The 12,206-nt window shown below is 60.1% G+C and overlaps 1 protein-coding gene across 4 annotated transcripts in view; it reads right to left on the bottom strand.

Moving 5' to 3' along the window:
- Positions 1 to 4,052: 4,052 nt before the first annotated feature.
- The window catches only part of FRAS1 (Fraser extracellular matrix complex subunit 1), a 108,635-nt gene continuing 100,481 nt past the window's right edge, over positions 4,053 to 12,206 (bottom strand). For 2 of the 4 annotated variants that reach the window (XM_058420752.1, XM_058420754.1), the window contains 13 exons: positions 11,591 to 11,778; positions 11,153 to 11,428; positions 10,764 to 10,996; positions 10,278 to 10,438; positions 9,357 to 9,571; positions 8,191 to 8,341; positions 7,794 to 7,901; positions 7,462 to 7,621; positions 6,973 to 7,089; positions 6,700 to 6,866; positions 6,185 to 6,390; positions 5,739 to 5,885; positions 4,053 to 4,687 (listed from right to left, as the gene is read on the bottom strand). In XM_058420752.1, the coding sequence (XP_058276735.1) occupies positions 4,103 to 4,687; positions 5,739 to 5,885; positions 6,185 to 6,390; positions 6,700 to 6,866; positions 6,973 to 7,089; positions 7,462 to 7,621; positions 7,794 to 7,901; positions 8,191 to 8,341; positions 9,357 to 9,571; positions 10,278 to 10,438; positions 10,764 to 10,996; positions 11,153 to 11,428; positions 11,591 to 11,778 (2,714 nt within the window). In that variant the 3' untranslated portion in view covers positions 4,053 to 4,102. Of the gene's footprint in view, positions 4,688 to 5,738; positions 5,886 to 6,184; positions 6,391 to 6,699; positions 6,867 to 6,972; positions 7,191 to 7,461; positions 7,622 to 7,793; positions 7,902 to 8,190; positions 8,342 to 9,356; positions 9,572 to 10,277; positions 10,439 to 10,763; positions 10,997 to 11,152; positions 11,429 to 11,590; positions 11,779 to 12,206 lie in introns of those variants that run through there. The other 2 variants (XM_058420753.1, XR_009207889.1) reach the window with 2 other exon arrangements.

Below are 12,206 nucleotides of genomic sequence, written 5' to 3'. Positions count from 1 at the left end.
GTGCGAGGGGCGGGGCCACGGAGCGCGTGCGCAGGGCGCGACAACAGAGCGCGTGCGCGGCGCGGGGCCGACGCAGGTGCGAGCGGAGCGGGGCCGCGGAGCGCGGGGCGGGGCCGGCACAGGTGCGAGGGGCGGGGCCGAGGGCATTTAAACCCCGGCAGCCGCCGCAGGCGCCATTTTCTCCCCAGAGCTGGGAGCTGCCGGCAGCCGCCGGTCCGGGCTCCCCAGGCGGGGCCCAGGTGAGGCGCTTCTCCCTCCTTCTCTCTCCTTCTCTCTCCTTCTCTCTCCTTCTCTCTCCTTCTCTCTCCTTCTCTCTCTCCTCTCTCCTTCTCTCCTCCCTTCTCTCTCTCCTTCTCTCCATCTCTCCTCCTCTTTCCTTCTCTCTCTCCTTCTCTCACCTTCTCTGTCCTTCTCTTTCCTTCTCTCTCTCCTTCTCTATCCTTCTCTCTCCTTCTCTCTCTCTTTATCTCTCCTTCTCTCCCCTTCTCTCTGCTTCTGCTTTTCTCCCCTTCCTCCGTTCCCCCTCTACCGCTCTCCCCCGTCTCCCCCCCCTAACCGCCCGCTCCCTCTACCCCCTCACCTCCCTGCCTCCCTTCCCTGCTCTGCTACGCACCCCGACTACCCCCTGTCCCTCCTGCCTGTCCCCTCCTCACTTCTCTACCCAACCTGACCCCTGCCTCTGTTCATGCTCTATCCCCCCTACCTTCCCCTACTCCTCCTTTCTCCCCTTCACCGTCCCTGCCCCACCTGACCCGGCCTCCCTCTGTCTCCCCTGCACAGCTCCCTTTCGCCTCTCTGTCCCCCTTCTCCCCTCTCTGTCCCCTTTATCATCCCGCTGTTCCTCTTATATCCCTTCTCCCTTTCTCTCTCTCCCCGCAGCCGCGGGGTTCGGGGCGCCGGATAATAAAGCCCAGAGGGCCGGAGCCCGGCGCCCCCCGCGGGAATCCCCACACGGGGCCGGAGCCGCTGTGCGGCTCCCCCCACACACAACAGTGCCCTACACTGCCGGGTGTCCGGCTTTCCCCACATCACACTGGGGGGCGGGGGTCAGGGAGGGCCCCCTCCTCCGGGGGGGGTCCTGGGGGTGGGGGGTTTAGGGAGGGCCCCCTCCTTAGGGGGGGGTCCTGGGGGGGTGGGGGGTGGGTTAGGGAGGGCCCCCTCCGGAGGAGGGGGTCCTGGGGAGGGGGGGGCGGGACCCCCTCCGGAGGGGGGGGTCCGGGGTGGGAGGGGTTGAGGGGGGTCTGCCCCCCCCCTTAGCCCCTCCCACCTCGGACCCGCCCCTCCGGACGGGGTCCAGCCCGGCCCCCTCCCCAGGACCCCCTCCTCCGGACGGGGGGGGGGGGGGGGGGGGGGGTAAGCAGGAGGGGTCACGTCACTCTGAGCTGTAATAAATTTTTTGTTTCAAACGACAGCAGTCCCCCTTGCTCCTACCCCCCCCCCCCCCCCCCCCCCCCCCCCCCCCCCCCCCCCGGGCCCCTGTCCGGAGGAGGGGGGTCCTGGGGAGGGGGCCGGGCTGGACCCCGTCCAGAGGGGCGGGTCCGAGGTGGGAGGGGCTAAGGGGGGCGGACCCCCCTCAACCCCTCCCACCCCGGACCCCCCCCTCCGGAGGGGGTCCCGCCCCCCCCCCCAGGACCCCCTCCTCCGGAGGGGGCCCTCCCTAACCCACCCGCCACCCACCCCCAGGACCCCCCCTAAGGAGGGGGCCCTCCCTAAACCCCCCCCACCCACCCCCAGGACCCCCCCCATAAGGAGGGGGCCCATCCTAACCCCCCCCCCCACCCACCCCCAGGACCCCCCCCGGAGGAGGGGGCCCTCCCTGACCCCCCGCCCCCCAGTGTGATGTGGGGAAAGCCGGACACCCGGCAGTGTAGGGCACTGCTGTGTGTGGGGGGAGCCGCACAGCGGCTCCGGCCCCGTGTGGGGATTCCCGCGGGGGCGCCGGGCTCCGGCCCTCTGGGCTTTATTATCCGGCGCCCCGAACCCCGCGGCTGCGGGGGGAGAGAGAAAGGGAGAAGGGATATAAGAAGAACAGAGGAATGATAAAGGGGACAAAGAGGGGAGAAGGGGGACAGAGAGGCAAAAGGGAGCTGCGCAGGGGAGACAGAGGGAGGCCGGGTCAGGTGGGGCAGGGACGATGAAGGGGAGAAAGGAGGAGTAGGGGAAGGTAGGGGGGATAGAGCATGAACAGAGGCAGGGGTCAGGTCGGGTAGAGAAGTGAGGAGGGGACAGGCAGGAGGGACAGGGGGTAGTCGGGGTGCGGGAAGGTAGGCGGGGAGGTGAGGGGGGAGAGGGAACGGGCGGTTAGCGGGGGGAGACGGGGGAGAGCGGTAGAGGGGGAACGGAGGAAGGGGACAAAAGCGGAAGCAGAGAGAGGAGAGAAGGAGAGAGAGAAAGAGAGAGAAGGAGAGAGAATAGGAGAGAGAAAGAGAGAGAAGGAGAGAGAAGGAGAGAGAAGCGCCTCACCTGGGCCCCGCCTGGGGAGCCCGGACCGGCGGCTGCCGGCAGCTCCCAGCTCTGGGGAGAAAATGGCGCCTGCGGCGGCTGCCGGGGTTTAAATGCCCTCGGCCCCGCCCCTCGCACCTGTGCCGGCCCCGCCTCGCGCTCCGCGGCCCCGCTCCGCTCGCACCTGCGTCGGCCCCGCGCCGCGCACGCGCTCTGTTGTCGCGCCCTGCGCACGCGCTCCGTGGCCCCGCCCCTCGCACCTGCGCCGGCCCGGCCCCATCTCGGCCCCGCCCCCCGCACCGCTGTCCCGGGGCCACGCGGGGGCGCCGCAGCCGAACCGGGGAACGGCCGCGATCCCGGGCCCGATCCCAGTCCCGGGCCCGCTCCCAATCCCGGGCTCGATGACGCTTCCATCCTCCCTACGGAGGAGCGGCGGCTCCGCCCGGGACCCCTCTGCAGACCCCAGCAGCGCTCGGCCCCGCACCCCCGGTCCTCGGTCACGGCCCCGCCGCAGCGCCCCTGGCACGCGCCCCGCCCCTCACACCTGTGCCGGCCCCGCCCCCTCGGCCGGCGGCCGGGTCCCCGGTTCCGGGGCTGCCCCCCGCGGGGACCGCTCGGAGCCGGGGGCGCTGAGGCGGGGCCGCGACTGGGGCCGGGAGGGGGCGGGACCGAGTCCTGCCGGTGTCCACTCGCGGAGCCGTTCTGCCTCTCCCTCGGCAGACGTGTTGCGGGTCTCGGTGTGACGGCCCAGGGACGGATTGCGGTTGACACAGGGCTGGGGACTGGGCAAACCCTAGCCTGGACTTGATGCCCCCTCCTGCTACGATGCCGGGACGAGGTTGACCGAAACCGGATCATGGATGGAGCCCGCAACCGGAGCTGGGATGAGGATTCGGGTCTTATCGAGGTCCGCCGGGGTGTCCGGGGCGGTGCCGACGCCCCCTCGTTGGGATGATCGAAGCGGCCTCGGGCCCAGGATTGCTACCGGGCCGCGGCCGGGCCTTGCCGGGTGCGGGAGGGCGCCGGTTCCCCGGTTCCCCGGTTCGAACGCGGCGCTCCCGTGTGGGCTCGGGACCCCGCAGGGCGCCCTCTGGCGGACACGGGGCGCGGTGCGAGCGCGTCGCCCCCGCGTGGGCAGCGCCGGTACCGCAGCCCCGGAGCGCTCCCGGCCCGGGCCGGGCTCCCCGCTCCGCCCGCCCGGGGCCGCGGCGGGGCCGGAGCCGAGCAGCGCCCGCGTCTCCTTCCTTCCCTTTCCCGGCGCCGCAGCTCCGTGGGGCTCCCGCCCGCGGCGCCCCACGGGAATGAGAGGGACCGTAGGGGCAGCACAGGAGGAGACACCCCGGTCATAGCGGATGAAGTTTTTAATTCAGCTTTACTCTCTTCCAGAGGAAACAGAGGAACCCGGCCGCTCGCTGGCTGGCTCAGAGCTCCCACATGCCGGGGGTGGGGATGGTTTCCCCACACTGCCCAGCCCCCGGGGAGAGCTGGAGCAGCGCCGAGAGAGGGCAGCGGTGCCATGGGGTGAAGTCGCTAAGACGCGAGCAGCAGGAATTCACATCTGCCCCTCCTCACCAGACAAAAAATACCCGCGTGGCTTTTCAGTTTTGGATTATCTTTATTTTACAGTTTATAAAAAGCTTTTCCCAACGCTTGTGCTCCATTAAACTTCCGTGCCGTCGTGCAAATTGCTGTGGACTTTGACTTCCAAGTTCACCTGCTTCACTTTCCTGCCCTGCCCCTGGCAGACGCCGCCGCCGTCCCTCGGTGGATGAACATTCCTGACGGTGCAACACCGGCTGCCCACGGCCTTCGGGGCGCCCCGGGGCAGCTCCACCTTGGTGTTCAAGGGGTGCTCCTCGGGAGCGCCTCTGGCAGCCTCCCGCTTCCTCCGCAGCTTCCGGCACTTCCTGGCGAGGAGGCAAATCCCGGACAGGACGAGCAGCAGCAGGGTGAGGGCGGCGAAGGCGCTGCCCAGGGAAGCGCCCGTTTGGGACAAGGAGGCTGCGACGGCAGCTTCCTCCCTCTCCAAGAGCAGCGACTTCATGTTGGTGCCGTTCTTCAGCTGGTCGCCCTCGTTGTCGTAGACGAGGGAGTCATCCAGCGCCGGCCTCCCGGCGCCCTGGGCCAGGTCCCTGCGGGCGCGCTGCCAGCCGCGAGCCAGGGAGCGCTGGACGCGGGGCCCGGCCGTGCCCTCCGGGCCGATCACGTAGATCACCTGGAGGTACCACTGGTGTCCAGCTTCCACCTTTACCAGAGGGAAGGCGTGGACAGAGGGAATGTTAACTGTTGGGAAGGATGAAACTAGAAAGCCTTATAAATACGGCTGCTTAGATTTTGAGAATATGAAACCTATAAGTGAAGTAGAATTGAAAGCAAGTTTGGATGTCCGAGATGTCCTAGTTACTGAATATCTGGAGAACAATGGTGTGGCCAGCTGAAGGTAATCCTCCCTTGATTTAACAATGCCCTTCTCTTTACCAAAGTCCAAGGGTCAGAGCAGACCCTGCTAACTCGGCAAGAGGGGTTCAAAGAGCAACTCTTAAAGTGTCACACATAGGGTAATGTAATGATTCTTATAGGCTGTATGTAAATGCTATAGGATTTGTATCTTGTACTAGATTGGTTAGTGTAGATCAGAATATTCAATATGGAAAAGGATTTAATGTATTGTAACGGGAACTTTGCTTTCTTCGCTCTGCCTCTTCACTCTTCCTCTCTGCTCTCTACTGCGCTATTAGCTCCTCTTCTTCACTCTCTGACTTCGCCCCCTTAGTTCTCTCCTAGCTCTCATGGGCCTGCTCTGAGCTGCAGCTGGCAGCTCTCAGCAGGGCCCCTTCACTCACAACCTGTGCAATAAACCACATGCTCTAATAAGACCAGCCTTGACTCTAGAGATCTCTCGTCACCACCTGTCCCATCCAGCCACACACCCCAGGAGACTCCTGCAGTTAACGATGGCTTTTACATCAGGTGATTCTGTTAAGAGCTGGTGTGTTTTGTGTCCTGTGTCTGACAAAGCTGCGGTAAGCACCTGCGGTAACACTGATCACCCAGTGAGGTGTCCAGCCTTCGCCAATGACAATATAATTCATTTGGGAACATGAATATTATGTTTTTAAAGAGCTTTTTCATGAGTGCTTCAGGAAAAAAAAATAAAAAATTACCAGAATCATATCCTAATCTCCATTTCCTGTGTCAGAGTTGAATTCTGAAGGCCCAGAACCTACAGTTCAAGTGTTTGGGAGGTCCTGGACAGACAAGTCCATGTTGGGCTACCAAAAGCACTGGGTACGTACCTTGTAGAGAGCATCCACCTTGAGAGTAAATCCATCAACTCCAGGCATGCTGCTCACAGAGTGGAACTCGGACAGCTCGGAAGCAAAGTGGGCATCAAACGGCACATCGTGGAAATACTTATCTGTCACTTCTGGCTGGTTTCGGTCCTGGAAGTCAGAGAAATGTCATGAGAGGTGCTCTCTGCTTCCCCAAGAGAGGCTGGAAGCCAGGGCACTACCAAACACCTGTGTAAGGGATCTAGTCCGAATGCCCCACTCCACACCCACATGTGGGTGTGGATTAAGGAACACTCATGGACAAAGGGTGGAGAAAAACTGGTCTTGCGTTCACAGTTTGCACCAGCAGTACAAAACATCCGCCACATTCCTTTCATCATCCCTTTGCAGTCACAATCTGCTCGTTGCCAGAGAAAATCCCAGAGGGGAAGCAGGAGCAGAGGACTCACCAGGAGGAGGAATCGGTGTTTCAGGTACTTGTTGGGTTGGATGCAGCCGTACTGGGGCCCCTCGTTGTAGACGGTGCCCGTGGGGTCGAAGAAGGGCACGTAGCCATCCCTGCCTGTGCACAGGTAGACCTTCTCCAGCTGCAGCTTGTACGCGGCGTTGAGGTTTTGTTCCGGGTGCCAGAGCACACGCCCGTACAGGATTTGCCCTGGGGAGGTCGGGACAAAGAGGGGGAGTGAAATTCCCCAACCAGGGAAACACTGCTAGAGCCAAATGTGCTGGCGCACTCGTGAGTGTGTGTTCAGCAGGGTTTGGGAAGGGCTTGGTGTGTGGGAGTGACAGAACACGGTACCAGAGCACGCTGTTGGTTTTACAGGGATGGAAAATGCTCAAAATGTCATTTACTGCTGTGGAAGAGGCAAAGCCACCTCTGGGTTTTGCCCTTCCCTCTCCAGGAAATGGAAGCTGTGAAGGCAGAAACACTGGGCACAGGCAGAAGAGGAGAGGTAAATCCTACCCTTGGAAAAAGCCCCTTTGTAATCCATTTCTGCCAAAGACATTTCCGATTTGGTGGGGTCCATTAGAAAAACCTTCTCGTTGTTACAGAGCTGAAACTCTGTGTTCAGGGAGTAAACAACTGGAACTGGGCGGTTTGTCTGCTGGAAGGCAATTGGGATCAAAAACCTGGAATTGGGACAAGGAAGGGAAACAAAGGAGAGATGAGGTTTGGACACGTGCACCCCAAAGGGGCTGACCCTGCCCTGCTGCCGTGGGGATGGGGCCTCCTTACCGCTCGGGAGCGTGAGCCGTGCAGGGCAGGGGCTTGTCTCCGGGCTCTGCCCACGGCTGCGTGGGCTGCACCGTGCAGGGGATCAGGAAGATGGTGTATTCTCCAGAGTAATCCTTCCTGGGAACAAAGAGGAGACCCTGCAGTCACCAAGCAGAGCTCTGAGCTCTTCACCCAGGGAAGCACCGCTCCCTTGCCTCAGCAATGCCATCCAGCAGTCCCTGGGGGACAAATGTGACCTTCTGAAATGCGCCGTCACCTCTGGCTTCATTCCACAGGCTTCCATTGCTGGAAAAATTCCTTTACAAGAGGCTGAGCTGATTTTTCTCTCAGCAGAACAGTGTTCCAGCTTGACAGCGACTCCCCATATGCTCCAGCTCTGACCAAGCTCCTGAGCATTCCGCACTATTGCCGTGGCTGCTGGAGGGGGTTGCCAGGGAGAACACGGTGCTGTGGGAAGCTGCTGAAGGGGACTGGACCCCCTGCCCTCACCTGTTGTAGGAGCTGGTCGCTCTCCAGAGCTGGTAGGGAGAGTCAAAAGTCTGAGCGCTCCACAGCAGCTGCAGGTCAAATTCGATCCCTCCCAGGTGCTCTGGAGTCATCAAAGAGGACCTGACATCTGGCAGGCTGTGGTGCTCCATGACAAACAGCCCTGGGGGAGGACGAGGAGGTGACAGGAGGCAGAGTACGGAGAGGCCCCGCGTCGTGCACCCCGGCACAGAGGGGCTCCTGGCGGGGACAGGGACTTGTTCTGCTGCCCGTGCCGCTGGAGCAGAGCTGTGTGTGCCCCTGGTTTGTGTCCCTGTCGGGATCGCTGCCCTCACCTCTGAACTTGGCCTGTGTCTTGAACTCGATGACCAGCCGGCCATCCTCGCGGATGTAGATGCGGATTATCTGCAGCCGGGCGGAGAGCACGCTGTCCGTCTGGATCCCTGCAAGGACAGCGGCACTGGGAGCCCGCACAGCGCGCTCGCTCCTCACTGGGCTCGGCCAGCCCCGGAAGCGTTTGGGAGATCTCCAGAAGTTGGGACCATCCTCCTCCAGTGAGCCAGCTACACGCTTCCTCCATTATCCATTGGCCGCCTAAGGCCCCCGCAAGCATAAAGGAAGGAAATATTCCCAGTTCCCCGCTCCCTCAGGACTCTAGTGGCAGTGCAGGAACTAAGGGGAAAACACGAAGGAGCCGCTTCTTCCACAGCCCTTGGAGTGCCTCAGGCTCACCTGTCCTCCAGAGAACGGTGTCGTAGAAGAAGGAGAACTCCATCTCCGTGTGGTGCTCCAGGGAAGCCCAGCCCCTCGGCGCCGTCACGTAGATGTAGGACACGTAGAGAGGGACGTGGACTGTCAGGAAGGACTGGGCAGAGTCCCTTACCTGGCAATAAAACCCCAAAAAGGGGGTTATGGACCTTCAAGTGAAGTCAGAGGTGACTCTGAACATTCTTTATGCCTAGGTACCTCAGACCAACCGGTGTTTTAATTCAGGGGCTGTGCTAAGGCTCACTGGGACCACGGGACAAAGGAGCTCTGGGCACAATTTCACCTCAACCATCCCCCCCCCCTCAAGTTTCCAAGGCTATGAGTTACAAATCAGCAATTCTTCTTGCTCAGGCCTCCCAGAGCTCTCCATTTATTATCTGCAGAGTGCAGCTGTACTTTGTAGGCCCTGGAGAATTCAGGGAGATGTTCCAGCCTGGCTGGTGCCAGGCTCCACATGCTCCACTGGGCAGTTGTTCAGGCCAAGTAGCTCCTCTGGGCTTGTGCAAACAATTGGGGCTATAAAAAGAAAATTAATGAAGTAGTCCAGGCTGGCAGGATTTAAAAGAGATGATGCTGCTCCTAGCAACGTGGCTGGGAATTTAATGCAGGAACTTAAGGGAGACAGAGTGGGCTGCACATGGATAATGGAGAGGGCAGCGAGACACCTCAAATAGTGAGAGCCACTCATTTCTGGAGGAACATTTTTGGCTTTTGGTCTGTCAGTTTGTTTAATTGGGAAATGAGTTAAAATATCCCATCACCTCGCTCTGTTGTGGAGCATGGACTGAGCTGCCTCTGCTCTGTCCTTTGCTCATTTCTACTGGCTGAGAACATGGCCAAAATTATAAAAGGGAGCCCAGGTGAGAGCGCTTTGTATTTCCAGTATGGCCGTACATTAAAAAACCAAATATTTTCCTGGTGCTCTGAATATTAAGAGAATAAAAGCTGTGCTAACCCCAGGAAAATAAACGAAGGAAAGGCACACGACACTGTTCTCTTCCAGGTGACAGGGGGAAAAGCCACGCTCCACCTGTACAGAGCAGCAGCCACACACAAGTGCAACGCAGAGCCGTGCCTGAGAACTGAGAGGGATCTGGGCTACGAGGGAGAGCTCTGGATGGGCCTCTCACCTGGAAGTCAGCAGTGACAGAGCCTCCACAGACATCAATCAGTTCGGTCATGTCGTAGTACGCGTCGAAGGTCCAGATGCAGCTCTTGAGGTTGAGGTGCTGGTACAGCTGGATGCTCTTGGGCTCCCGCACCGCGGGGTCCAGCTGGTAGGGGCGGTCGTAGCCCGGGCCCAGCACGAAGCTGTCCTGGGTCACCTCGTCCAGGAACCCTGCCTCTGAGCGAGAGAAGTCAGGACACTGATCCCTCCCGATTTCGAACAGCCCAAGGCCAAGCGGGGAGCTCTTGTTTCACTCTTGAATCATGGGAGCTCCTCTCCCTTCGTTATCCTGGAGGTCAAACTGGACACACTCAGCTCTTCACGGGGGAAAATGTTACAGGAGTGGGGGAAGCATCCTAAAAGACAAACTCAGGGACCTACTGATTCAAGGCTGAAGTTAACCTTTAAGAAATGAGGAACAGGCTGAGTGTGGAATTATCAGAATCAAGTACAACCTGCTGCCTGCCTGGATCTAGCATGGATTTCATTGCCTGGGGTGTCAGAGACACAGTCTGCCTGTTCTTTTCAGCTCTGACATTTCCTTCAGCAGTGAATTGATTTTGTTGCCTCACAGGAGACCTCAGTGACCCAGACACAGCGATCCAGCCCTGCAGATCTCTCTTGACCCAGGTGGACATCACAAGACAGATTCAAAAAGCAGAAAATCACCAGCACAATGTGAACCTACAGCCTACAATCTCAATCGTTCCCATGCCTGGAATTCCACCTCCAATGGGGCAACTCTGGTCACTGCTGTTAGACCAGGAAGATTCATTGTTATTTACATCATGTCAGGAGAGCCCAGAGGGAGACAAAGCCGCCCTCTCCACACTTCTTTCCAGGCTTCCACGTTCAGGAAGCAAAGGCTGGCATTGAAGGTTACCTGAGATACCTCTGAGGTCTCTGACAGCGACCAGGTTGGAGCAGACGTGCTGGTGCCTGTAGATGGACTCGGAGAGAAGGAAATGCAGGTTGTGCAGCGGCAGCGTGGAGATGAGGGGCAGCATCCCATCCTGGTGGGGGATCTGCACCGAGATGTGGATCCTGGAACAAGCAGCACGTGAGACAGCGGAGCAGAGCAGCCTGGCAGGCTCGGGATCCCCGCAGCAGCACGGCTCCCACAGGCGAGCCCGGTGTTTAGTTTGAGCTGGATTTCCCCATCTACACATCCACTCCTTAAGCTGTCCCACCAACTCCCAATTCCTGAGGGGAAGGGCACCCCCTCAGCCGAGCAGGGAGTGAGAAGAGAGTGGGAGCACGAACCCGAGCACCCCACGCTGCAGGGGGGACGTGGCTTCACGCACACATGGTGCTCGTGAGCCCTGGGGGGCTGGTGAAGGGCTGCACTCTCCCTTCCCCAGCCTCGTACCTGTTGGGATGCTCCTTGTGCTTGACATCCAGGTACCGGAGCGTGGCAATGAAGGACTGCGCCTGGAACCCTCGGGCTGTCCCTGCCACCACAGGCGTGTGACAGATGGCACTGTCTGTGCCTATGGTCACCGCGTTGCTCCTCAGGGGGGTCCCCACGTGGCCGGCCTTGTCCACAGCCTTGGCCACGCAGCGCACGTGGAACCGCCGGCTGAAGTAGATGCTGTCCAGCACCTGAGGGAACGAGGAGGGGGAGACCAGCGGTGCTTCCAGCAGGCGTAAGGAAAAACAGTGCTCATTTTTCTAACCCCAAACACCCGCGCCTCCCGCCAAGTCCCGAATCCAAGGAGATTTTAGGCTGGAATCTGCGGCGCTGCAGCCCCGGCGTACCCTGTGGTTGACGCTGGTGAAGGGGGTGTTGTCCGTGATGGTCTCAAAAGGCGACCGGGCTCCGTTCCCGTCCGTGGGCGCGGCCACTTCCCAGCTGAACTGTATGGAAGACTGGTTGATCCCGGCCTCGCCGCAGCGCTCCTTCATGAGGGCGTACTTGGGGAAGTGAGGGTCACAGGGAGTGACGCAGACGAGGGGGTAGCCTGGGGAGGGGGATTTCTTAGCACCCTCCTTGGTCACTTCCTCCACGCGGTCGTAGTCAGCCAGGGTGACGACCTGTGTGGAGGCAAGAGGGCAGCACTCAGCCGGGGCTGAGGGAGAGGGTGGAAGAAGCCGTCCTTCCCTCCCTTGTTGTCACTGCAACTCTACGTTTTATTTCCAAAATCCCGCTGCGGTTTCCAACCTGTGCTTGAAGGGCGCTAGACCGCGTCCACTCACCACGGGAGGTGCTGGGAGAATCAGGCTCCCTGCTGCCTCCTGATCCAGAATAGTCACTGTGGCGATGCTGGTGTCTCCAAGGACTGCTTCCACCGGATCATCTGGGCCCAGCACCAGAGAAAAGGACTCGTGCCATTCCCGGTCTTCGTTGGACATGATCTCCACCTTGAACATGATGTGGGCCACACCTGTGGGAGCAAGTGCAAGAAAAACAGAGAGAAGTCGATTCATCATCAGAGACTGCTCTGAAGTTCTTGTCCAAACCCTGCGCAGCTGCTCTAGGCTGTGACCGTGCAGACATTATGATAAAATACACATTATAAATTTTATTTCCACTCATTGCTGCTAATAATTTACCCAGAGGAGTCAGCTATAAACATAAAACTCCAGCTATGACAACTGATCCAGTCGATCGGGTGATAGATTTACTAGCAGATGCCGTCTGAGGATTAATAATGACTGTCTTGCATTAGCTGTCTGGAGGGAAAATTCACATTCCCGTGCCTCCTCTCCCTCAGGCCGGTGTGCAGAGCTGTTTGGTGAAGGCTTCTTGGCCCAGCAACATGGTCTGAGGTGTTCACAGCCCCACATTCCCTGAGGAGGACTTTACTCTGCC

This window comes from Hirundo rustica, chromosome 5, assembly GCF_015227805.2.
Source record: "Hirundo rustica isolate bHirRus1 chromosome 5, bHirRus1.pri.v3, whole genome shotgun sequence".
NCBI classification, from domain to species: Eukaryota; Metazoa; Chordata; class Aves; order Passeriformes; family Hirundinidae; genus Hirundo; species Hirundo rustica.
This window is presented reverse-complemented; position numbering and strand designations above follow the sequence as displayed.